The sequence below is a fragment of the Mauremys mutica genome, chromosome 2 (assembly GCF_020497125.1).
Source record: "Mauremys mutica isolate MM-2020 ecotype Southern chromosome 2, ASM2049712v1, whole genome shotgun sequence".
Classification (NCBI taxonomy): domain Eukaryota; kingdom Metazoa; phylum Chordata; order Testudines; family Geoemydidae; genus Mauremys; species Mauremys mutica.
The window spans coordinates 283,889,074-283,915,550 of NC_059073.1; the positions used below are offsets into that span (position 1 = coordinate 283,889,074).

The window sequence follows — 26,477 nt, forward strand, 5'->3', positions numbered from 1 at the left end:
TGGGTTTACTTGGTCCTGCCTCAGCATAGGGAGCTGGGTCTCAATGTCCCCTTGAGGTCCCTACACTGATTCTCATGGAAAGCGGGAGAGGGGATTTTTCCTGACAGGGTAAATGCTCACGATTGCCTACACTGAAGGATTATAACGGTGCAGGCATCACAGGAAGGTAGTGGGCTCCAGTGGGCCTGGACGTGGGAGTCAGGAGGCCAGGGTTCAATGCCTTGCTCTGCCACTGGGCTGCTGGATGACCCTGGGCATTTCCCTTCCCTCCACGCATCTGACTTGCCTATTTAGACTGCAAGCCTTGCGGAGGCTGGGACTGTCTAACGTATCTGGACAGTGCCTAGCGCAATGGGGCCCCAACGCAAAATAACACAAGTACCACACAACACCACAGAAGCCAGATGTAGAGCGGAGCTGAGTGAGAAAGCAGCCGATAAGATGCCATCTGACAAGGCAGTAGGGGAACTAGTTTGTGCTAGCCAGCTTCCACAGCACAGGTGTGTGGTCTGATGAGACAAACATCAACATATGCCTCATCGAAGAGGCCTAGATGAATATGCCCAGCTCCCTTTCCCCTCAAGGCCTCTGTGCCTCCTCTTTATATCACTGCAGTACAAGGTTCTAGTTAACCCTTTCTCTTCCTAATGTATTGTGATATTTACACCCCTATCATATAATATCTTAGTGGGGATATTACAAGAGCCCGTCAAAAAACCTGAAGGCATATCTCAGCAAGGCCAACAAAATAAATTTGCAGTGTACAGGCCACGGCACTTCAACACTAGGAGCCAAACAAAGCCAGGTAGTTTGGAAAGATTTCAAACAGGCAATGACAGGAATCTTCATTACGTTTTACTTTTTAAACGTAAGTAACAATTCTGATCATTTTCGAACTTCCTGGAAAAAACTAAGCAGGGAAGAGAAGGAAGATATGAAATTTCAGAGGGACTGGTTTCTTCTTGGGACTATGGGGTTGAATGTTTGAAAAAGAAGGTTTACACCATAGGAAGCCAACTGTTCTCTGTTTCATAATAGGGAGCAATAATGAAGTAGGGCAACAATTTTGCATTTTCAGCCCAGTAGCTATATGCTGCAAGATGCTGATGGAACACAATTTATCTACCAACAGACTGCTGGGGTGGGATGCTTTTAAAGACTGATCACTTTTATAGATCTATCCAGTCATTCACTTGACTGGTCACTAATCTTTGGCAGTTATACTAGTTACAGAGGACGTCTGTGGTTCAACACCAGGTTCAAGTAAGAGTTTCAAGTACTTACCTTGGAATTCTCTTGGTAGCTTGCCACGATTGGCGGCCTCCTTGCATCTACACATTGCAAGAAGATATTTAACATGGGGCATCTTCCTGTTGTAACAGTCAAACAGAAGCAACTGCTAACAAAGAGGGGCTTGGAAGAACCCACGCTCTTAGGGTTTAAGAGGATGAGTTGCATGATTAGAGTTAGCTGGTTATATATTACAAGATAAAGAGATTCGGAGCATCTCACTTCTGCAAAAAGATTTCAGTGCACTCTTGACTTCTCCTAAAATTTGAAACAAAGTTCTCACAAATTCCTGAATCAGATCCTCTACTGTGGAGGATTCCTGACATTATTTTAAGACAGAAGGAGAAAAAAAGTTTGGCTCTTTATAACTCAGTACACCGTGCTAGATCCCAGTTCTGCAGAGGTGAAACCCCAGTGCATCCTCCCAATTCTTCACAACCCACCCCCACTAGGGTATGTCTACCTGCGGCATAGCTGTGGCTGGCCCCGATCTACTGACTCAGGCTCACAGGGTTTGGGCTGGGAGGCTTTAAACTTGCAGAGTAGACATTCATGCTCAGGGTGGAGCCTGAGGTCTGAGCCCCCAGGACAGGGAAGGTCTCGGTATCCAAGCTCCAGCCCGAGACCAAACGTCTACACTGCAATTTTTAGCCCTACAACCCAAGTCAGCTGACAAAGGCTCTGAGACTCACTGCTGCAGGGTTTTTGTTGCAGTGTAGATACACATTAATACATTTTCACTTGGAGAGTCAGAGTATGAGCTTCTAAAGTTCAGTTATGTACATGAATTCTGTTATCCATGACAGCCCCGTATCCCAGCTTTCCGATATGCAACGTCAGACCCAACTCTTAAAACAAAATGGCACCTGAAGCATGGCCATGGACAATTTATTCTTTATTGATTAAAAATTAGAGATACATGCAATAAAATACAAAGTCAAAAGAAAAAAGGCGGAATATTTTACATCTGTCATTATAATCTACAACACAACAAAGTTGTGGAGAGGATCCTGTTTCATTAACGTAGCATTATCCTTAGAGTATCAACTAAATTAAAAAATACCACCTGGTCCTAGGTTCAGACCAGAAGTACCAAAAACCAAATCCATTAATGACATATTAAAAAAAATATTTTTTATGAACAGCATTGGCACTTAGAAACAAAATTATCTAGCACTGTAGTATCCCAAGCAAAATTTTGAATGACTACCAAAAATGTCTAGAGAGCTAATCTCAAATACACTCTAGTTGCTTTTTTTTTTTTTTAATTTAAAACACACAGAAGCCTCAATGTCAGTGCAAACTCACTGTCTCTGCAAGTTCTGAATTACGGAGGGCCAGGGATTATTTAATAAATAGATACTACATGGTTTCATTTGAGCAGTTTGAGTCTGACATTTCTCAGCACCAGTGCGGAAATGAACAGTGAGGTATGCATGGCATGCAGGCAGAAGAGAAGTAATACTGTACCAAAGCTATTTGGTCTCCATATTCTGTCTAATATTTAAAAATTAAAGTAGTATCACCCACTGGCCTTCATGAATGTGCAGATCACAACCAGCTCTTCCAAAGCCAATAAGAACTTTAGAGGATAAGCCATGAGCGTGCTTTGCATCACACAACACGAAAAGGTGCCAAAACTTTTCATACACTTTTTAAATGAGAACAGCCCCATTATATTAAAAATTGTCATGTGCTTTATAGTCCTTTATTCGGTCTCATACTCAGCACTTCAACACTGCTCAGTCTCTCTCATCCTCTTCTCCCATTCCCTCCCTGTGCACTCGTTTAATGATGGGATTGTGCATAACTGGCAGTCGCAGTAGGAAGATATTAATCTACAGGCTAAAGAAACAACTGCAGTATAAAACCATGCAAAATTTAGGAAGCTTCCATAGCTGCTCATAGAGAAAAATATATAAATATATATTGTTCATTACAAGACTTAGAAATAAAAAAGTCCTAATTGAACCCAGTTGTCCCATTTTAACACTCCTTTCTGAATGGTATGCAACTGATGGAAACAGAACGTATTTCCATATTTCTGTGTTAAATTACAGGTTTACAATTTAATTGTATAAAACATTTCAAAGCCAATAGGAGATACAAAGGCGAACTGTGAAACAGTAGGAAAAAATCAACACCATTTATTATTCACATATTGCATTACAAGTGTCTTTTTTTAAACTAAAAGTATAATTTATATTATTTATGTAGAAATTCAAATTAAACACCACATACTAACGAAACCTAAATGTGAGTTACATGGTTTCAGTGACCTCTTGATCAAACTTCGACACTTGGGTCGAGAAGACATCTGAAAACCCAAGCAGTTAGTGCAGGATGGACACAAGGTCCAGAGCTTACTTGCCTAGTATACATCTACTGGCAATCCTTTTATTGCTGTAAAACAGAACAGGGATTGTTCCACATGTACCTGTTTGCAAAGCACATAAGGAAGGACTCTCAGCAGGGCAGAGGGATTGGTTTTAAAGAATAATTCAATGTGCAGGCTTTCGAAGTGCCAAGCAGCATGGATTTCCTCTCCTTTGTAAAAATGACTATTACTAATCTACCTGAAAGGTCAGTTTCTGGAAAGCCTCCCAGTTCTACTTTAAGAATGAACTACATCTGAGGACTACTCAAAGCAATAACCTGATCGTGGTAAATTAAGAAGTTCTGTCCCAATGCCACACTTCGCACTAATGTGGAATGAAGGGAGGGGAAAGCTATTAGCAGTTTACCAAAGGGGCAGATGAATAAATGGTTGGCACCTAAGATCTCAGTTTAAAGGAATCTCTCAGAAATGTGATGAAAGAGAAAATGTTTAGCTGTCCTACTGGTAAGACTTGGCTCGCTTTCTGAGATGCCAGCATTCAAATCGGTTCAGTTTTAAAAGCACAGCCAAAGATAAGCAAGATTCCCCAGCACGTCGGCTGACCAATCAGCATCTCCATTTCAGATGCAAGGTTCAAAGCAGATTCAAGAGCAAAAACCAAAACCAAAAAAAGGCCTTTTAAACGTGTGCAAAAACAGCAAGTGAAAGAAATGAAACCACATGTAAGCAAACATTTAGGCTGGATGATTAGAGTAGTGGAACCCCTGTTTCGTACTCAGTAGTTTTTTTTGTTTTTTTAAAGTAAGGCAATAATAAAATGACCATGCAGGCAATGAAGTGTTGGATCTGCACGTGTGAGATGAAGGAGATATAAAAACATGAGAGAGTTGTTTACAAAAGCAGTAAACGGAATCAGTAATTTCAGGACGCTGAATAGGTTTGTGATCCTATTTAGGAAAAAAAACATTAAAGCTCCTAGAATGGGGGCTATAGTTCAATTCTTTGGCAGTAGTGGTTTTTGTTTTTTGTTTGTTTTTCAGGCCAACAGAAGCATGAGAAATATGCACATATAGGTTTTCAGTAAGGAAACCTCTCCTGGGATTGCAGTTTAGCTGATGCTGAGCTGTGCAAATCCTATAAGTTTGCCATCATCAGGAATATCTGAGCCTTCCACACCAGATGCCTGGGAACATAATGAGAAAGAAAAATTCAATAGCACTACGTTATGCATTATTTATAGCTTGACCTGAGTGAGTTTAGTTCAGGGAAGAAGCATGTACAGGACAATTTTGGTTCTGTTCAGCAGATGGCAGTGTCTGAAGGTTACCTATGAGCATTTTTCAGCTATGAAGACCTGCGCTCAAAGTTTCATCAACAACTATTCACTTTATGGCTAAGCCCACTAGCCAGGGTGAAAAATACAGGTACTCCCTATCCCAAGATAGGTCTACATTTATAATGGGTTGTCTTCAACCCCCTACTGATTAACAATTCTGGGTTTCGCTACTTCTTTGCAGGGCTCCTCTGCCACTGCCACCATGCTTCTTGGGCTCAAGGACACCCTCAACTCCTAACTCATCTTCATTTGGTCTTTCTTCTGCTCCCTCCCCTCTCAAAAAAAAAAGCTCCTGTCATCTGGAGCCTCCCTTTCCTCCTCCAGAAAGGAGCCCATGGCACCTTACCTGGCCAAAACACTTCTACTCTTGCTGGGTACATGGGGTTTTCAAGTCCGGATAAAACCACCACACTATTTCAATACTCTTATTGAAAAGTTCAGGACAGTAAGTAAGGGGTTCAGGAAGCTTTTCACTAAATATGCAGTGTTTTATTTGCAAAAATGGCAACTTGCTTAACAAGGGAACAGGAATAAATACCAGTTTGAAAGTGACGGATCTGTTTGCCTGGGGTTCTTCCACAATTTTCTGCAGATTAGCTGCAACTGAAATCACACACACACAAATGTTATATTAGGACACTCTTGATACAGTAAATTCCAAATCCATTAGGCACTTTTTTAAACACTGCTCAGAATGTACAAGCTTAAAACACTTTACAAATACAGTTAAACCCTGTTATCTCGACGGCCTAGGGGTTTGCCAAAAGCCATCGAGATAACCAATGATCGAGATAAACCCCTATCCACCCCCGGGCGGGGACAGGCAGGCAGGAGAAGCGGGGGACGGGCAGGGAGCGGGCGGCTGGGGAACCGCGCGGCTGGAGAGCCAGGGAGCGGGTGGTTGGGGACGCGGGGAGCCGGGCTCGAGATATTAGGGTTGGGCAAATCGACATAACAGATGAGAAGCCCATAAGATAAAGAGGGAGTTTGGCGGTTCCACTTCTAAAACCTCGAGTTAATAGGATTGGCAAGTTAACCGAGGTCGACATAAATGGGTTCGACTGTACAGGTTAATGTATGAAATCTTTAGGCTCATAACTAGGCAAAATAAAAAGTTATGTTTAATCTACACCTTTAAACTGTGCAAATATTATAGCTTGATTCTGAAAAGCAACCTCTGTTTATACAGGTGTAGTCTTAAATGCCTGACTGCACTGGCAAATCAGGTTAGCTGCTAGCTAGAAGCATTTCTACCTTCTAAGAGGGAGGAGGCTGGGGCGAGCCCCTTTTCAAAACCAGTCTCTATGGAATGCTATTCGACATGCTATAGCTGAAGAGAAGTGCTCATGCAACGCAGATTGTTGTTAGTTTTAGCAGTAACATCCACCATTTAAAGAGGATGCATTTGTTTAGGAAATGATTGTGGAACGTGGGGATCTAAGGCTTGTCTATACACACACTTAGTTTGCAGCAAGCTGGAGTGCATATGTACCCTGCACTGTCTGTGTGGACCCTGCTACAACATACTAAATGTTTTGTAGTGCACTTTGATCTACTCCCGTTTCAAAATGGGACACCAGCCAAGGGCCTCCAGAAGTGAAAGGAGGTGAAAGGCAAGTGTGTTCACTGCACTGCCTAGAGGCTATTTATTTTAGTTTGTATTACAATTACAGTCAACAGAACCTTTTCTTCAGTTCTTAGAAATAGGACGTGTTCTCTGAACTCTGGGGCTCAAACCCACACACTCAGGCAAAACTCCCACTGGAATTAATGTCAGTTTTGCCCAAGTATGACATACAGAATCAGGGCCAAAGTGAGCTTTTCCAGAAGAACTAAGTACCTAAAGATCTGGTCATTTTCCACATGCTATATAATGAAAGGTGTTTATTGTAAAGCATACACATGCATACAGAGAAATACTATAGCATCACTTGGAATTACCTATTACTAAATCTCTGCCATCGACAAGCCCAGCTGAGATGAGTTCTTGAGACACACCATCAGCAGTATCTGTAGGGGACAAATAAGTATTGTTCAGTTTACATTACAACTAGTCTGGGACAACTTACACTATGGTCACTCAGACAACGAAGTCATAGGTACAACACTGGACAATCAAGTTTCTCACTAATCCAAATGATTTGGGAATCAGAAATTTGGCAAGGTTAAAACAAAACTAAAATCTGCACAAATTGCACAGATTATAATTTATGATACAATAAAAGTTCACTTAGCTGGCTGAGCTAGAAAAATGACTAAATGGTCACATTAGAATGCAATTATAACAGTGTCAATTACAATTTTGCTTCTTTTCTACCCTGAGCCAGTATTGACAGGTGGCCAGGCAAATTTAAGGCCAAAAGAGACTTCTGAAAATATCCACATCTGCCTCCACCACCCCCTAAAACCTAAGAAGTGGACACTATTTAAAATTAGCTACACTGTACCACCTCAATTATCCAGAGGTCTTGTAGGGACACCCAGAACTTTCAGATTGAAGGAGCTGGCCCAGCAGCCTTCAAATCCTGCATTCATGGTGTAACATTGCACTCTATATGATTTTATGAAATATGCTGGAATATGCTTCATGCAAAAGGTCTCTTGTAAGGTATCATTACAAAGCTTATAATCTACTGAGTGTGGGCATCCTATTTGTATAAATGTATCACTCTTGTATCTGAAACTATGAACTATAACTCTGAGGTCCTATTGTAGTTATGCAAAGTGTGGACCATTAATGGTGGTTTGGAATCTTGATGGCTCCCATCAACCAGGACAACTGACTGTGGATGGCTCTGTTTGCTTGCAGGCCTTCCTGTGAGTCAGGCTGGGAGGAATGAGGGCTTGAAGTCGTAGTGACTTTTTTTTTGGGGGGGGGGGGGGGAAGAGGAGGAGAGATATGTCCCATTGCCTCAGCACCAAACTTCCAAGAAGGCATGATCCAGGCAGTTTGCTCTGGATAGCTCAAACATTTAACAAGTGGAACAAGCACACTCCAGTGGAGCACGCATCTCAATCTGAGCTTCTGCTTGGATCTCCACACATTCATTTCAATTTTTTGCCAAGAAAAAAAACGAAACAAAAAACCCATCACAAAGATAGCCCCCCCCACTCCCACTTCAATATATTTAATTTCCACAACTACTCACCTCTCCCTGGGGTAAATTCAAACCGAATATCATTTAGTTCTTTCTTTGAATTCCTGTGGTAAGAATACATAGTATTAATAAATTAAAATGAAACAGCAGATGTTGTACAGAGTTTATTTCAGATTGTTTGGGGATTCCAGTGTTCTGGCTGAAGGGGAGTCATTCAAAAATCAGTTTTAAAAAGATAACTGGATTTTAATTTTTTAATACCAGCTACTTGATCCAACAGGGATGCACAGATAATCCCTGGATTTGCATCTGGGAGGAAAGCTCTCAGTGGAGGGCCGTATACTTAGGAATGTGCTTCCCCCATTGGTTTGACAGAGCCCGTGCTTGTTGATACTCAGGATACATAAGGCCCCTCTATCCAGGAACTTATGAGCATGCTCTCCCACCCCGCGCACACACACACACACACACACACAGACATTCCAGTATCTCAGCACCATGCAAACATTAATGGATTTAGCCTTGAAGCATCCTTGTGGGGTAGGAGAAGTATCCCCATTTTGCCAATGGGGAACTGAGGCAGAGAGATTAACTAACTTGCCTAGGAAGTCTATGGCAGACCCAAATCTTAGCAACTCAGTCCAGTGCCTTAAACCACAAGATCATCCTTCTCCCAGCTCTCAATGAAGGGACTCTTCAGGAGACACCTGAGAGTTGAATGTTCTTTAATGGTACTGCTGATATTGCCAATTTAGATTGTATTTATACCTGCTTTCTCTTTCTTGTACCTAACTACAGAAGGGCACTGTACACAGTGGTAAACTCTTCTAAATAAGCTGATATCCTTATACAATGAACTTTAGGAAGCCCCCGCCCCAAGTTAGCTAAACACAGTTGTGCTTACGAAAGCACAACAGAAGGCCATTCAGTACGACAATGCCCGGTCTCTTGTGCAGACCGCTGGCTGCTACTCTATGAGACACTCCCAGGATGCCAACACAGAATCCCATTATAGCTGAGCAAGCCCACAAGAGAACAGGTACCATATGTGATTTTTGTTGTTTTAAACAACTTAATATCCCTGAACCTCCATGGGGAAAACAGGGATAATTCATTCTTGCCTAGTACACAGACTTTGATACGCTTTAAACCAAGATTGATACCTTTCAGGATATAGAATTTGCAAAGCTGCAAGAAGGAGTCTGAATAAAAGAATTTGGGCCTCCTGGATTTCCTCATGCCCTCCAGTCCCATGGCCAAACATTGCTGGGTTTTGGTCCCAGTTAGGGGCATGGGATGGAAACTAAACTGGAGTACATGTATGGTCACCATCCCTTCAATGCAACAAGGGAGAAGACATGACAATCTATGAAATTAACAACACTTCCAGAATACTCTACAGTCATCCTCACAGCAACCCTTCGAGGTAGGGATAACTTCACCTACCTCTCTTACAGATGGGGGAAACTGGTTATATAATTTACTCAAGGAAACTATGTTTCAGTGACAAATCCAGGATTACAACTTCAGGGCTCCCTAGTTTAACAGACCAGGCCCCACCCACTGCGCCTTCCTTTCCAACAGTTCCACAGTAGCACACTTACCTTAACCTTAACACAAGGCTGATGGGGACTTTTATATCCTCCTGAACTGGTGCTGCAGCAGGGGCAGGGACGGGGGCTGGTGGTGCCTAAAATGGGATTGGATTATTTTAAAATCAACTAGCACTAACCCCTCTTCCCCCAGACTTAAAAGCACAAATTACAACAATTGAGTATAAATACTGAATACCCTACAACTATCAAATACTATGTAATGTGTGGGCATATAACCACTCATTGGAATACTGAGAGCACAATGAAAACCCAAATGAAGGGAATATTAATGTACACTTGAACTATACTATATAGTAATATTTAGAAAGACACTCCTGTCTGGAATTGTCTCCAGAGAAAATAAATGGTGGAATAGGTATTTGCCTTTTAGAGACACTGGAAACTGGCCAGAGGTTTTCAGCGCATTTATCAAATAATTTTTCAGGCAAATTTGATTTGTCTGGAATCCAAGATATTTGATAGATAAAATATTTGATAAATCATCATAGATTTTCTATCCCCTGCCTCAAGATATCCTACACGGCTTTTTGAAGATACAGGACACATTTTTCAAAAGCATCTAAGATTTTTATGAGCCTTAAGCCCAATTGACTTTCAGTGGGATTTAAGTGATTTAGAACATTTTAGCCACAATCCATAAAACCATAAATCAGTGGATTTATAGATTAGTAGGGACCTTCTTTACCTAGATGTACATTCCTGAATATATGGTTGTTTCACAGATTCCCTAACTAAATGGATTTTAAGAAGTTCTAAAAGTGGTTTATCTGCCCATTTTCACTGCTGAATTATGGCTGATTATTTCTGCTTGTAGTAAAATATTTGTTTCACGCTCTTCAGTAGTACATTTCCAGATCTTTATATTGCTGGTGATAGATTTTAGTAAAGGGATATATTGTTTAATCAAAATCTGGCATGAGGGGGAACTGATTGCTCTTTCATTGTCTAAATCTTGGTCTGCATCTCACATGCTGCACAAGAGATTTTAGCTTGAAGCAATAGGACAGGACGGTATACTAGGCTGACAAAGCATGGAAACTCTACCCAAGACCTTTTTTTTTTTTTTTTTTTATCTGAATCACTCTCTTTTGAGCAACTTAAAAATTAACAGCTTGACTGAGGAATGAGCTATTTCACTCTGATACCAATTTCACTACCTTTTCTAAAAAAAATCTGGCTTGGGCAAACTTTTTGGCCTGAGGGCCACATTGGGTTTCGGAAATTGTATGGAAGGCCGGTTAGGGGAGGCTATGCCTCCCCAAGCAATCAGGCGTGGCCCGGCTGCCACCCCCTATCCTCCCCTGCTTCTTGCCCCCTGATGCCCCCCCTCCAGGACTCCTGCCCCCCCCGTTCCCTGACAACCCCCTCCCCACCGGGACTCCTGCCCCATCCACCCTCCTTGCTCCCTGTCCCCTGACCGCCCCCCATCACCCCATGCAACCCCATCTCTCATTCTTGACTGCCCCCTCCCTCCCCCACAGGGCCCCTACCCCATCCAACTACCCCTTCTCCCTGTCCCTTGACTGCCCCTGGAACCGCCACCCCATCCAAACCCTGCCTCCTTCCTGACTGCCCCCCCGGGAACCCTGCCCCCATTCAATCCCCCTGTCACCTGCCCTCTGACCGCCCTGACCCCTATCCACACCCCCACCCCTGACCACCATCCCAACTCCCCTGCCCTCTATCCACCCTCCCTCCCCAATGCCCTTACTGCGCTGCCTGGAGCGCCAATGGCTGGCGGCACTTGTGCCGCGCTGTCCAGAGCACCAGGCTGGAGCTATTCACGCCACCAGGTCAGGCAGGGCTCTGCAGCTGCGCTGCCCCAGGAGCTCGGAGCATTGCCGCCCAGAGGCTGCAAGGGAGGGGAAACAGCAGGGGAGGGGCCAGGAGCGAGCCTCCCAGAGCAGGAGCTCAGGAGGGTCCCGCGGGCTGGATGTCGCCCGCAGGCCACAGTTTGCCCATCTCTGGTCTAAATGCTGGCCCTATTTAAAAAAAAAGCATCAAAGATTCTGAGCTATGATTTAATGCAGCAAAGTGACTGTCTACTCCAAACTGTACCATTTCTCTTTAAGACTAGTATGTGGCTTCCCTATGTGGCTGTTAGCGAGATCATGTTAGTTTTGTCCTTTTTAATATTAAATGCTTCTCCTCAACTGCAAATACAAACATTAGTTTTTTATTTAGAAGTACCATCATTCAGGAGTCTGGCAAATTTAGCAGCACAGTAAGCCAGACAAACTAAGATATATTCCAAATATCTCTGGAATGGTTTATTTTGGTAATTTCCGCCCCCCACTGCCCTTCAGCCCCAGACATCAGAATTCACTTTCTCCCTCCTGGGTAGGCTCTCCTAGCTGGGCTTTGCACTAACCAATACAGAAAAGAATTAAGTTCTGTGCTACTTAGCAAGGTTTTAGGTTTCCTCACACACATCAATTCTCTTCTGCACCAAATGGGAGCCTGTCAAAAAACAGCCTCAAACTCAGGGAAATCTGGTTTCTCTATTAGACTTCTGTTAATACGAAGGCTTTTTCAATGCACGTGTCCTGCATCTCCTTTCAGAGCCTGGAGGACCTCCTGCTTCCACCTCCAGTTTCGTCCTACTCCTCCTTATAGACATAACCTTGAGGCTCTGAGGCTGCTGAGAGGTCTGGCCAGAACCTGCTTGACAGCCTTGTCAATATTACTTCTTGATCACCTTAAGAAGCTGCTGATCTAACCAAAGTGGGGTGCGCAAGAACATCCACTGGGGGCTGCGGCCGGAGGAGCACTGCGGGAGCAAACAGGGCGGCGCGGCCGGAAGAGCGCCACGGGAGCAAACAGGGCGGCGCAGCCGGAAGAGCGCCACGGGAGGGGGGGGAAAACGGCCGCAGGAGCTCTGCCCTAAGATTGGCCAGAATGCTGCCCCAAGCACATGCTTCCTACACTCTTGCCTGGAGCCGGCCCTGCGAGATATCCTGAGGGAAGAGTGGGAGTTCCACAGCACGGAGGAGTTGACAGTGGCACCCTCACTAGTTCGTTTGCTTTCAGCGTATTGCGACGTATTGCAGTTTACGTGTGCCCGGTTAAGTGGATTTATGGATCATATTATCTAGTTTTAACTAAACTAACCCTCACTAAATGGACAAGTGGCTTAAAAAGATTCCTGCAAAGAAACCACGGATTGAAGATAATACTAATAATGCGAGGACAAGTGAACAAGAAAATGGCAGAGCTGACAGTTCTCCTACTCCTAGTACGAGCTCTTCATCAGCCCCATTATGAGGTAAAAACAATGATCTAATCAGATCTGACAAGAGGTCAGCCAAAAAAATTCGAAATTATCAAGACGATTATTTGAAATATGGATTTACATCTACTATCATTAACGATGAACCTCGTCCTAAGTATATTGTGCCTTGAGATATTAGCTAATGATAGTATAAAGCCATCACAATTAGCAAGACATTTAAAAATTAAGCATCCAGAACATGAAGACAAACCTCTACAATTTTTTCAGCTATGTTTAAAGTCATGCGATACTCAATCCAGTACTGTAGAAAATTTCACTAAACTTAATGATAAATGTTTAGAAGCCTCTTCTGAGGTTTCTTACTTAATAGCGAAAGACAAAAAGCCACATACCATTGGGGAAACACTTCTTCCTGCCGCGGTAAAAATGGATGAAATAATACACGGAAAACAATATGGCGACAAACTAAAATGCATTCCTTTGTCAGCAAGTACTGTTGGAAGACGCATAAGAAAACATTGCTGAAGATTTGAAGGAACAAGTATTAGAAGAAATTACGCAGTGTGGGAGGTTTGCTCTACAGTTGGATGAAAGTACAGATGTGTCTAACATGTCTCAGCTTATGGTATTTGCTAGATTCTGTTTCAATAATGAAATACATGAAGAACTACTTTTTTGAGAGCCACTAAAGGAAACATGTACCGGAGAAGATATATTCTCAACAGTAAATGACTTCTTTAATAAAAACAATGTTTTATGGAAAAACTGTGTAAGCGTAACCACTGATGGAGCAGCTGCTTTGACTGGAATAAAAGAAAGGATTCCGGGGTAAGGTTACAGAGATAGCATCACATGTGAAATTCATTCACTGCATCATTCATAGGCAAGCTATTGCAGCAAAGAAGTTGGAGCCAGAAGTGCACAAAGTGCTACAGGATGTCATCAATGTGATTAATTTTATAAAAACAAGACCTTTACATAGTAGAATCTTTACAATACTTTGTAATGAGATGGGAAGTGACCATGAAAATCTTTTGTACCACACACACAGGTTCGCTGGTTATCTTGTGGCAAAGTGCTTAAAAGAGTTGTAGAACTTAAAGATGAGTTATGCATTTTTCTTTTACAAGAAGACAAGTGTTCCAAATTTGCTGACCTTTTCTGTGATGAAGTGGTTGTCAGTAGTATGCTACCTAGCAGATATTTTCGAAAAAATAAACACACAATCTGTCCCTTCAAGGTAAAGGTGACATTTTAATAATGAGTGAGAAAGTAACTGCTTTTTGAAAGAAACTCGTGCTACGGAGAATGCATTTTGAAAATGGATGTTTGGAAATGTTCCCATTGTTATGTGATTTTTGTTGCTGAAAACGATGTAAGTGTGTCACCTATAAAAGCTCTCATATCTGCACACTTAAACTTGGAAACAGAATTTTCTAACCTGTTTAAAAATCTTCCAAATGAAGAGTTTCAGTGGGTTTTGAACCCATTTGTTAAAAATATAAAAATGCAACACCTTCCGATTAGTTTGCAAGAACAACTGATTGACATCAGGGAAGATGGAAATTTACTAGCCGAATTTCAACAAAAACCTTTGCATAATTGGTGGATGGGACTGAAAAATGAGTATCACGATTTAGTAAGCACAGCCAATGATGCACTTCTTCCATTTGGATCTACGTATCTTTCTGAGTCATCTTTTTCAGCTATGACAGCCATTAAAACCAAGGTGCAAAATAAACTGAACTTAGAACCAGACCTTCGAATCACTATCACAAAGTGTTAAACCAAGATTTGCAAAAATAATGAAGCATATTCAATCACATTGCTCTCACTAAAAATATTAATTTTTTTTAGTGAAAGCAAAAAAGTTAATAGTTAATAAAATAAATTTTAAAAATATTTCATCTCTCATTCTAATTTCTATTTTTTGTGTATGTTTTAAAATATACATAATATATTAGTACAGTAGTACATATATATAATTTATACATAAATAAATATACATATAACTGGAGGTGTGTGCTCAAAATTTTTTTACTGATAGTGGTGCGCGATCAAAAAAGTTTGGAGACCACTGATCTAACCAATGCACTCCCCGTACAGCACTAAAAGCCACTACTAGTTCAGAGAATAGAAAACCAGGGAGCAAGCAGATCCCTGAAGGATTGTGCAAAGCTAAGCACCTCAAAGCCACCAGGGCCTGCCTACTCCTCTTACTCAACTGGACAATTCACCACTCTAGTACAACTTATCATACGCAGCTTTCCTGGCTTAAGTAAATTCTAGTGAGACTGATACTTTAAGGAGGGTCTCCTACAAAACTGAACATGTGTATAAAGGGTTTCTAGCCTTACCTGCCCTGCTGCTGGAGCTGCTGCAGGAGCCTGAGGAGGTGGAGGGACAGCAATTTGAGAAGGCTGCGCAGGTGCTTGTCCTGCTGGCTGAGGTAGTTGAGCAGGAGTCTGTGCTGGAACATGGAGTAAATGACCTGTCGGTTCAGCTGGTGGGAACAGCTACAAAAACAAGACGTTTTAATGAGAAAAGAAATGTGCATGATGTGCACTTTGACCCCACTTGCCAAAGCACAACTGACGAGTTGACTGCCAGCTACATTTCCAACCCCTCAAATCACTAAGTCAGATCCAAGTGTGTGTCAAGGGGCTTGAACTTCTCCTTGCTCTGGAAGATGATTCTTCCTCTCCCTCATTATCTCCTGAAATGCTTGTCCTCCCTATTACTATGGACAAGAAACTTGTACAGCAGAAGGACTGAATGCTACATAGTAATACAAACCAAGCTCTTCCCTGGAAGATACAATCACATGCTGTAGTCTCCGTTTTCTTGGAACATGAGCATTACTGACATGTCTCATTTGCCAAGTCATCAGGTCACCCTCCCACACTGCTTTATTAAAACTAGCTTGTGATTCCTTTCAGAGGGGATACACACACAACACAGCAAAGAATTAAATCTTGGTAGATAATTATCTGTTTCCAGAGAAATATGATTCCAGGTATTAAGATGTCAAAACAGTTCCACATTCAATTCTGAGTTAACGCAAACAGAGTGGAGGCTCTTCAAAGCATGTAAGAGCAGCATGATTGGGACTGGATGTATAGATTTAATGCTCTAGTCCCTGGCTGAAAAAATATGGAAAAGCAAGAACCTAGGGGAGAAGGATGGGTGAAATGTGAGTTATTTCAATTATAAATCTTCTGACTCCACTCTGAGATGGCTCCAGGGAATCTCTCTATAATTGATCAAGTTCTCAGTGGCAAGCTGAAGTTAGAACAGATAGGCTAAACCTCATCAGAATTTTACAAGACATGCCAGTTTAACATCCCGTGTGTGTCGGGAAGGAAATAAGTAATATCTATGCACCAAATCAGCAAGCAACCATATGCTAATATCTGAGATACACGAATAACATTCCTGTGTAAGATTTGCAGACTGCAAAGAGTTCTGAAGCAAGATTTTTAACTGTCCTTAAATTCTCACTCCACTGCCAACTGTGAAGGACTACTGAAGGCCTAGCTCAGAGGCTTAGCTGTAGGCTGAGAATGAGTCAGACCAGGTCCTGTAAAATGGGCACTTTAGGTATGTCCACAGTGCAATTAAAAACACATGGCCGGCCCGAGCTGGATGGCTTAGGCTTGCAGGGCTCAGGCTAACAGGCTGTTTAACCCTCAGGCCCAAATGTCTACAGGGCAGCTGAACAGCCTCTTAGCCCGAGCCCACCGTGAGATATTGGCAATGATTGGGAGTTGTCAGATTCAAAGAGCAACAACTTCCAAAAGGTCCAACTTACCTCAGAATTCTGTAAAGATTCTTTCACTCTGGGAGACTAAAAAATGAAAAAAAGATCAGTTGTTACTATAAGCTGTAACAAAACTGAACCTCATGGACTGCCTCAACCATGTTAATATTCACTAAATGCACATACATGGGTCTGGTCTTACTTTTATCTACATATTAAAATGCACAATAGCAATCGAACCAGATAATTTCTCAGCAGCCTAGCCATGCTCTATCCCCCGGAAATGCATGGTCATGGCTTGGCTTATTACTCACAGTTTAGATTTATATACAGTAGCATATAATAAGAAATGCCGGAGTTCTTTACTGGCAGAGAAATCTATTATTAATGAGGACTACATTGATCAGATTTGGATTTCATTAGCAAGCCGAGCCAATAAAGTCTGTTTTAAAGCCACTCCAACTTTTAAAGAGGAAAACATAACAGTCTGCAAAGCGATTAGAATATTAAAGGTGTCATATGCATTCAATACATTAGAAAGTTGAAGTCATAAGCAATATACACAACAATGAAAAACAATTCCTAAGAACGATGAAGTATTTTTTCCTATCTACAGCTGAAACAATGAACAAATAGTCTTTTATTTTATATTTGGGAAACAATATTACCTTTTCCTATTGTTAGAATTTCTATTATGGTTATGCCTAGGACCCTCAAAGGCCCCATTGTGCTAGGCATTTTAGAAACAACTAACAAAAGGCAGTCCCTTACACTCTAGGTGTCAGAAAACAAGTGGAAGAGACAGAGTAAAAGGAAATTATTCAACATTTAACTAGATTTGGGGAACTCTGTGTTAGGTGCTATACAAACACAGGACAGACCCTGCCCCAAAGAATTTATAGCCTAAAACAGTGTTTCTCAACCTTTTTCTGCTGGCGATCCCCTTTGGACTTACTCAGATTTGAAAAGGTAGGTAGAGCCCTGCGTGGATGGAAAATTTATATCCGCAGATACGGATATCTGCAGTTATAAAGCAGATATCCACAGAGTTGCAAGGCACTAGTGACAAGAGACACCAGCAGGGCCATGGCCAGCAAGCAGCCCATGAACCACAATGGTGAAAGCAGCAGCATGTCAGGCAGCTGCTTGCAGGAGCCAGCGCCCAGCCTGGGCAGCTCATCCAGCGTGGCTGTTCCACCCCCAGCCCTACACACTAGAGCGGGCACCAGCCTCACTGGTCCCTGGTCATGCTAGCGTGTGCAAGCGGCTTACATGCTCACAGATAGAAGTCTTGCTCTTTGGCACTAAAGCTCTGCAACTCCGCAAATATCTGCTTTATACCCATGCGGAGTTCTAACAGTAAGGGGACGAAGCCACACAGGGCCAAGGCTGAAGCCCCCGGGAGCTGACAGACTAATCCTGAGCCCCACCACCAAGGCTGACAGACCAAGCCCGCAACCCGTCTTAAACTTGTCCCACAATCCCCCTGGAAGTTGAGAAACAATGATCTAAACAATGGGGTTGAGGTTGGGATAGTAAAGCTATCACAATGCCAGGAGAGATCCTAACCTCTTTTTGGTTGTCAGAGACGCCACCGTGTTTTTTGTAAGAGTAGATGTTAACTCCCTTATCTTGGCCATATTTCCACTTTGGGTGATTTAAATTATATTCCTCATGCGATTTTAACTGGATAAAGTATCTTTAACTCCCTGAACTAAACTGTTCAACAGAATTGCTTCTTTTAAATAGCTGTCACATTTCATTTGGGAAATGACTGCATTTTAATGTTAACATTTTTTAAATAAAAGTGACAGCTTGCTTTAGCAAAGTTAAGCAAGAGATACGCAGTTTGGGACCCTGTTGGATGAAAGCTTCTCCATAAATGAAATTACTCTTGGATTTTTTTCTAGTACCCTCTTTAAAGAAAACTAAGCTCATTTAATATTTATAGATGTTTTCTACAAATCTGTTTTCTAACTCATCAACGCTACTTACTCTCACACTTCTACAACGGACAAACTAATGGCATTTCTATTCATTACTAAAAATGAAAACTCAGAAAATTTTAACTACTATCCCATTGAGCAAATTGGCTCAATTTTTACTTTCGGACAGAGATAGTAATTAAGCTGTTTGATCCCTCTGGAATTTGGAAATTCAAATTAAAGATATACGAGCATGTGTTGTGATTTATGATTTATCTTCCACTATAAAATGAATGTATCAGTGTACAACAGCACATGGCATGTTCGCACTCACTAGTTAATCACAACACTTCAGTAATTACTTTTGCATTCTTGAAGTGAGCTAATACACTTTAAAAACAAACCTAGAGTCGTGTATAACATGATGATACCCTTAACATATAATCCTATTTCTTTAATCCTTGTCCTGCCTCTTCCCTTGTCTTGTTTGTATTCTTATTACCCTCACCTGCCCCGTGCAGTGCCTAGCGTACTTTGAGCTCTCACACAAACAATGCTTCTAAGCTACACGGACTCATTTCTTGTGCTATTCAGACTCTTGGAAATGAGCATTTTAAAACAAATGAAGGGCTATAGTAAAGCTGGGTGCTACACAGGAGAAGTGTCTGTGGGAATAATGCCAAACAGTTTTTCTACATCTTGCTTGGAAACATGTCAAGTGAGGCTTAATGGTGGGATGGATTTCAGATTTTACCTTTCCACCTGGATTACTCTCTTCTCCTGGCACCATCAGCATTTGATCACAGTGGAGGAGCTCCTCCTACACAGTATTCTCTGCAACCGACTGGTCTGCGAACAAGACCTTTGTACTTTCTTTGGAAGAGAGGCTCTGGTAGTACGTTACAAATTGGCCAAAGTCAGTCTTGGATATTTGAAAATGATTATCTCCAGACACGGTTGCTACCATCTGGCATTGGTTAGGCTAGTGGCAAGATGAGAATTTTGCTTTGATGTTGTACTGTTAATGTCATTATTATTAGGTGCCCCTCAGAGATCTCCCATCCAAGTATTCACCCAGCCTGACCCTGATTAACTTGTGAGATCTGAATGGATCACAGTATAAGGAATAACATGTTCAGTTTTCAAAGAATCTTTAGCTAGTCCAAACATTTTAAATGGAGATTATAAATGAAAGTGTCAATTCTCTCTCGCTCAATAGGAAAAAACAAATAAGCCACGTTCAAAACACAACAGGGGCCAGTGCTAAATCAGGGTATCGTGATTTCAGAGACAAAAATATGGGAACAAAAAGTTTTTAATTTTCTCTGAAACAAGGTTTGGAATATCAGCCTCCTTTAAAATTAGCCTTATAATTTAAAATATAGAGAGACTGTATTTTATATCTGAGAGTGTCCTAGATCAAGATTTTCAGAATTATCTATCTGATATGGTAAGATCATCTCTGGGTGATTAGCAACAGTCTGAGCACAAAGAGAAAGCTAGTCAAATGTATAACGAGAAAGCTAACAAATAAAAGCAGAACAACTGTAACCACCAAGCATATTAGAAAAAAATTGCAAGGTTGCGAAAAACATGTAATTTTGCAGAGACTTAAGGAAATTTCTACACAGATCATAAATAAAAGGGATGTAATGAACGAGAAGATGGAAATGAGAAAGATGAATGCTTTACAGGGGCAAATGTTTAAATAACACCCCAAGAGAAAATAACTTTAGTACAAGAGTATTTGAAGAAGTCTCCAAAAGCTCATTCTTTGGCTCTCCTTAGTTAAATCTGAGAACCATTAAAATCCACGTGTTGCTATGAAAGGGAAGAATTACATTCAGAAAAAACATCTTTGAAGTGGTAGCGTTCGGAATGATGAGCATAAATATCATTGAAGATTTAAGATCTACAAAGGATTTAACACCAAGTTTTACACCTGTTTTTTTAAACACAATATAATACTGTAAAATCCGTAGCTACTTTGGACTTCACGGATGTCACTTGATTGCACACTGGGGCCATGCAACTCCATGGCAGTTGCTGGGATAGAACTGTTCCACCTGTCCAATCATAAGTCCCAGTTACTTGAGCTCAGGGAGAATGTTGGCTGTGTAAGACCTATGATGCAGTTGAGCAGCGCTGATTCTATCATGTAGGAGGCAGTGATATCCACATTAATCAGTTCATTACAGTACTTAAGATAATGTTATGAAAACAATCTCAGGTAGTTTATACCACTAGAATTTAAAATTAGCCACATGAATATCCTGATTCGCTGTTATTCCACTGGACTGGGACCCAAGAGATCTGTAAATTCCCAGCTCTACTACAGACTTGTGTGCAACTTTGGAAAAAAGTCACAAGCCCTGTTCCTCAGGATACCCTCTGTAAAATAGGGATAATAATACTTCTCCCATCCTGTCTCTCTCATCTCTGGTTAGACTGTAAACCCTCTGGGACAGGGATTGTCTTACTGTGTATGTGTAACACTTCACACAATGTGGCCCTGAAGTCAGCTGGAGCATCTAGGCACTACTGTGATACAGATAATACAATTGTTGCAGAATCCAGTGGCTCACCCTGAGCTGTGAAATTGCTGCTCTGCCTTCCTCACTTTCTTCATCTAGTTCGTCATCACTCCACTCCCAGCCACCATCTTCAGTCTTATGAAGACGCCCACTGGAACCCGGGACCCTTCGGACCTGTTCAGCAGAGAGACAGAAACAAATGGTGTATGAAGCAGATAATTCTGTCTTTTTTAGGAAAAATGTGTCCAAGTATCATCTAAGCTGTAATCCTGGATTCTAACAGCAACAGATAAGGGATCAGTGAGTTTATATCTAGAAAACATTAGAATATCACAATGCTAAGAATTAGTCCAAAATTTTTTGAGCACGGTGAAGCATAAAAACTAGCAGAACTGTGACATCCATGTTAAACAAAGGTGGTCACTGCCCATTGCATCTTGGTACCTTTTTAGCTCTTTCAGTGATTGTTGGTGCTCTCTGCAACATCTTTTCTTGTAGAAATTCTTTATTCTGGAAAAGAAAAAGATTTTAAGTGTCTACTTCACTCTTCTACTGTTAAAAGTCATTTTATGGCTCAAAGTGACAAAGAGTCCATAGCTGCATGTGACAAAGTGAGTATTCACCCACAAAAGCTTATGCTCCAATACGTCTGTTAGTCTATAAGGTGCCACAGGACTCTGTCGTATTTTACAGATCCAGACTAACACAGCTACCCCCTCTGATACTTTATGGCTCAAGCATTTTTTGGCCATAAACCCCACTTTCAATCTAATTTTAATAAAACTAGGAAACTTGTGTTGTTTGGGAGTCAACATCGTTCTTTCTAAGAACATCTGCGAGATGTAACAAGAAGCAATTCCCTGGGACTGCAGTTAGAATTTCTCTAATATGCATGCTAATCCTATATACCTTTTCACCTGTGACACATTTACCACTGCAAAATGATATAGGATTAGCAAGTGAGAAGTGGTATACACGAAACTTTGGTTTTCCTTAAAATGCAACTGAATCACTGCAAAGTATTTAGTCCCTGATAACAAGAAATTGACCAAATTAAAAAAAAATTGGACAGGAAATAAGGAAAACTGGCAGTTGCAGAGCCTTTTATGAGGCCATTTTATTACGCATGTCACATACTGTCTTGCTAGAATGTTAATACTATTTAACTCAGCCTATTCCCTTTTCCCTTTGCTCTCTTAAACAGGTCCCTTCCCCGCTGTCAGTGGCAAGTCACCTCAGATGCCAGCATGAGGGGTCAGGAATAGTGCAACCTAATACATGGAAAATATGATCCATCGCTGGGGCCAGAGAGAGTTACAGAACACAGCACATGTGTTTTCAAGGAAGCCCAGTATGTTGCATACACTGGAATAAATCTCTACATGTATAAGCAGTATCCCTTTGCATTAAAAATCCTCTTATACCCTGGTCTATTTCACAGACAGGGTGCAGAAGAAGAGTCAGACCAATGGTCCATCTAGCCCAGTATCCTGTCTTCTAACAGTGGCCAGTGCTGGATGTTTCAGAAGGAATGAACAGAACAGGGCAATTATCGAGTGATCTATCCCCTGTTGTCTAGTACCAGTTTCTGGCAGTCAGATGTTTATGGATACCCAGAGTATGGGGTTGTGTCCCTGACCATCTTGGCTAATAGCTATTGATGGATCTATCCCCCATGAATTTATTTAATTCATTTTTGAACCCAGTTATACTTTCGGACTTCACATGTCCTGGCAAAAAGTTCCACAGGTTGAGTGTGCCTTGTGTGAAGAAGTACTTCCTTACATTTGTTTAAAACCTGCTGCATTTTCATTTCATTGGTTGATGCCTAGTTCTTGTATTATTAGGCTGTCTATTCCACAATAGGTATGCGTGCTCGCCACGTGCACCATTGCCAGAAGTTTTTCCCCTACCCGTAGGTACTGCTCCCTGCTGCTCCCCCCGCACCTTCAGTTCCTTCTTGCTAGACAACTCCGACAGAGGGGTAGGAGGGCAGGATGTGGAATAGACATGAGCAACACATCTCGAAGAACACCAGTTACGGAAAAGGTAACTGTCTTTTCTCTCTTGTTCTTGGCCTTAGGTCAAGGGTTAAGGGTGGGTGCGGAGAGAGGATATGGGGAGAAGTCCATATTTGGATGGAAATGAGGAAACCGTTTTCTGGCTGGTTATTTTTAAGATGTGGATGAGGTCTCAGATTTGGTAACCGTCTTTTCTTCTTTTTAAGAAGTCTCTATGAAACAGGTTTCTTTAACAGAATACATGATTTGATAGCATACAAAGGTTTTATTTCATTAATTTGCAACAAGCAGCCTAACTCCGAGTAGCAATGGTTGTAAATAAAACAGCCATCTCAAACTCACACCAGTAAAGCCTTATACCGCCCTACATATTTCATTATACATAATGTTTCCCTTCCATACAATTTTGGAATGATAAATTGAGTTAGAAAGTTTTATCATACCTTTGCTTTTGTGAAAAATTTGTGTCTTAGTAGCTCTGCTGCTGTTGGTCTATTAACAAAAGAGGGAGAAAAACAGTTATAATTGTTACTTTGAAATGTAACATTCTTCCAAGCTGCTTGCTTCATTCACCACAACCTGCCTACAACATGAAACTTTGCCACCTGTTTACCCACAACCTGAGACCCCGAGTCAGCTGACCCGGGCTAGCCGTGGGTGTCTAATTGCTGTGTAGACATATCCAATAAGAACAGGAAAAGCAATGGCTCTTTTCCAGATGTATGCACTTCAGTTCCCGCCTCTGCTTTAAGGCAGATAGTTACTGAATACTAACTCTGCATTAGGTTAGTTATCTTTGGAAAGTGACATATATAGACATTACACATTTAGGAGGTGCACAGATATACCTTTGGTTATCTGCTGGCACCATTTGGCTGAAACTGGTTTGTGAGCTCTTCTAGATTGTTGCTGCCTTTGTTTTACTCATCTGTACATTTTCTAGCATAATGGGACCCTGACTGGGGTTTCACGCCCGTACCATAGAAAAAAGAAAGAAATAGTAATAAATTGAGAATTGCAAGTCCATTTGCTTTTTCCCCACCTCATCACACCCTTAACACTGAACAGACGACCATCTACTTGTAGGGAGAGGATGATTTAAAACTGCTGTATCAGGATATTTTAAAAGGATTTGCATGGATGAGAGAAAGCATTATGGGAAATTTGCCAATGTTTTATGTAGCTGCCCTTAACAGTCCTTATAATCAAATGAGTCAAGATTGCACTAAGAGCCTTCTTATATTTGCAAATTTAAAAACAATGTACAGACGCTCCCCGGGTTACACAAGACCCAACTTGCGCAAATTCGCACTTATGGAAAAAGTTCCATAAGCCAGAAATAGGATTTTCAAGTTGCGGAAATTTTTGCGTAACTTACGGGTATATGTTTCCGACTTGCGCAAAATCCGAGTTACACAAGGCTTTCTGGAACAGAACGATTGTGTAAGCCAGGGGGGTGTCTGTATATTTTAAAAGCGCCACAGGTAAATACATAGTTCACAATCTATAATTTCTGATGTGCAAAAAACACAGTGAAGCTTGAACCAGAAGTGAGACAAAAATCGCAATTAACTCTCTGGGAGTACAACACTGAGCAGTGAGCTAGTCAGAACTGGTTAATCAGAATGGAAGTTGTGTGTCTTGCCAGTCGTACACAGTATTGAACATTTATCCCTATTTTTAAAAAATGACGAACGCCAGGAGAACTTATTGTCAGACAGCAGGTCCTCTGCAATCTTCTTGGAGAGCTAACTAGGACAACTTTTATTTTAAAATGTTGGTGGAAGTTTTACCTTTTTTCAGGGTCTTTCTGTAGGCATGATGAAATCATTTTCCTAAATGATTTCCCATACTTCTTCAACATTTCTTTATCTTGCACACCAGTCTCTAAAGAAGGTGGATCATTCTGTAGTGTCAGCATCAAAACCTGAAAGAATTAAATTCACTGGAAACATCTAGGAAGACCAAAAATTCTTAGAAGTGCGGTATAGGGAACCCCACACATACAGCAGCCTGATGCATTCTGGAGATGCACATCTTTAACCTGTTTGGAGTTGAGATACAGGCTTCAAATTCAAAGTAAGGTCAGAGCAAGTTCTCAGGTCAGTCATGCCAATATGATGCAGCCCCAAAGGGAAGAAAAGGGGTGCACAATTTCTGCCAAGCCTGCTCATTCTATAAGCACTGGTCATATGAGACCTTAGATTCAAATGCTCAGTTCAGATTTCCCTGCAGGTATCTTATTGTGAGAGAGGGAGTTAGAAAGAAGCATGGCTAATTATGAATGTAAAAACAAAGGATAATTTTCTCTCCCTCACACACACACACACGCCCCAAGTGGATGATTTCTTCTATTCCACTCAACAAAACAAAAACATTGAAGAAAAAAAGAGACAATTATTCTTGCCTCTGTCTTACTCTGTCGCCTAGATACAGGTTTCATCAATTTTAGAAGAGGAACCAGCCTGCAGCATATTTAAAGGTTTCCACTGTTCTAAAAATGCAGTGGTCCATCAATTCATGCAGATTATACAATCAAATGTAAATGGCAGTTAATATTCCCAAGTCACAAATATGAAAACATAATTACAACTTAAGTGACCTTTATATTCCAGGATCTGAATGTGTGGAGTTTGAATATAGTAATCGCAGAACTGAGTGCAGGCCACAAAACCTACTATAAAATGTTTTTAAAATTCCATCATCACATAAGAAACATCACATAAAAAACATCTGCTAAATCAGTGAATATTTGACTGTTGCTTTGCAGACCAGGGGCATTGTTAACATGAACACTGCATTTGAAACCAACTCGGTTGTTAAAGGCATTGTCTGCAAAGGACAGTTGCACCAGTTTAACTTATTTTAGTTAAACTCATGCAATCTCCTGGATAGACTCTTATTTCAGTTTAAGACAAGCTTATTTCAGGTTAGCATCAGGCAATAAGAAATGTGCTTAAATTAAACCAAAATTTGATACTCAAACTGAAATTAGAGGCCACAAAAGGCTTTGCACATGTTTAACTGAACAGGTTTAAAACCTGATTTAAATTAAACTGGTGCAATTTCTGTGCATAGACAAGGCATAAGGCAGGTCTCTTTTCAGACTATTTGTCAAACCCATTAAATGTTTCAGTTTTGAATAAAATATAATTGTTTTCCAGAAAACAGGTTTGTTCCATTGATGCTAACTGGTGAAAACTTGCCTTTAATTCCTTAGAGATAATCAGGGTAAGTGGTTGCAATTTTTTGCAAGAATTTGAATATGCAACAGCAACACAATTTAAAAACCCCTATTTAAAAATCTGGCATACATGAAACAAGTAT

The 26,477-nt window shown here is 41.1% G+C and overlaps 1 protein-coding gene across 3 annotated transcripts in view; it reads right to left on the reverse strand.

Moving 5' to 3' along the window:
* Window positions 1-2,168: 2,168 nt before the first annotated feature.
* OXSR1 (oxidative stress responsive kinase 1) overlaps window positions 2,169-26,477 on the reverse strand; it is a 127,101-nt gene continuing 102,792 nt past the window's right edge. For all 3 annotated transcript variants that reach the window (XM_045006361.1, XM_045006359.1, XM_045006360.1), the window contains 11 exons: window positions 24,944-25,077; window positions 23,594-23,642; window positions 21,574-21,639; window positions 21,181-21,303; window positions 16,722-16,757; window positions 15,268-15,426; window positions 9,667-9,752; window positions 8,114-8,166; window positions 6,906-6,974; window positions 5,503-5,567; window positions 2,169-4,811 (listed from right to left, as the gene is read on the reverse strand). In XM_045006361.1, the coding sequence (XP_044862296.1) occupies window positions 4,737-4,811; window positions 5,503-5,567; window positions 6,906-6,974; window positions 8,114-8,166; window positions 9,667-9,752; window positions 15,268-15,426; window positions 16,722-16,757; window positions 21,181-21,303; window positions 21,574-21,639; window positions 23,594-23,642; window positions 24,944-25,077 (915 nt within the window). In that variant the 3' untranslated portion in view covers window positions 2,169-4,736. The remainder of the gene's footprint in view (window positions 4,812-5,502; window positions 5,568-6,905; window positions 6,975-8,113; window positions 8,167-9,666; window positions 9,753-15,267; window positions 15,427-16,721; window positions 16,758-21,180; window positions 21,304-21,573; window positions 21,640-23,593; window positions 23,643-24,943; window positions 25,078-26,477) is intronic.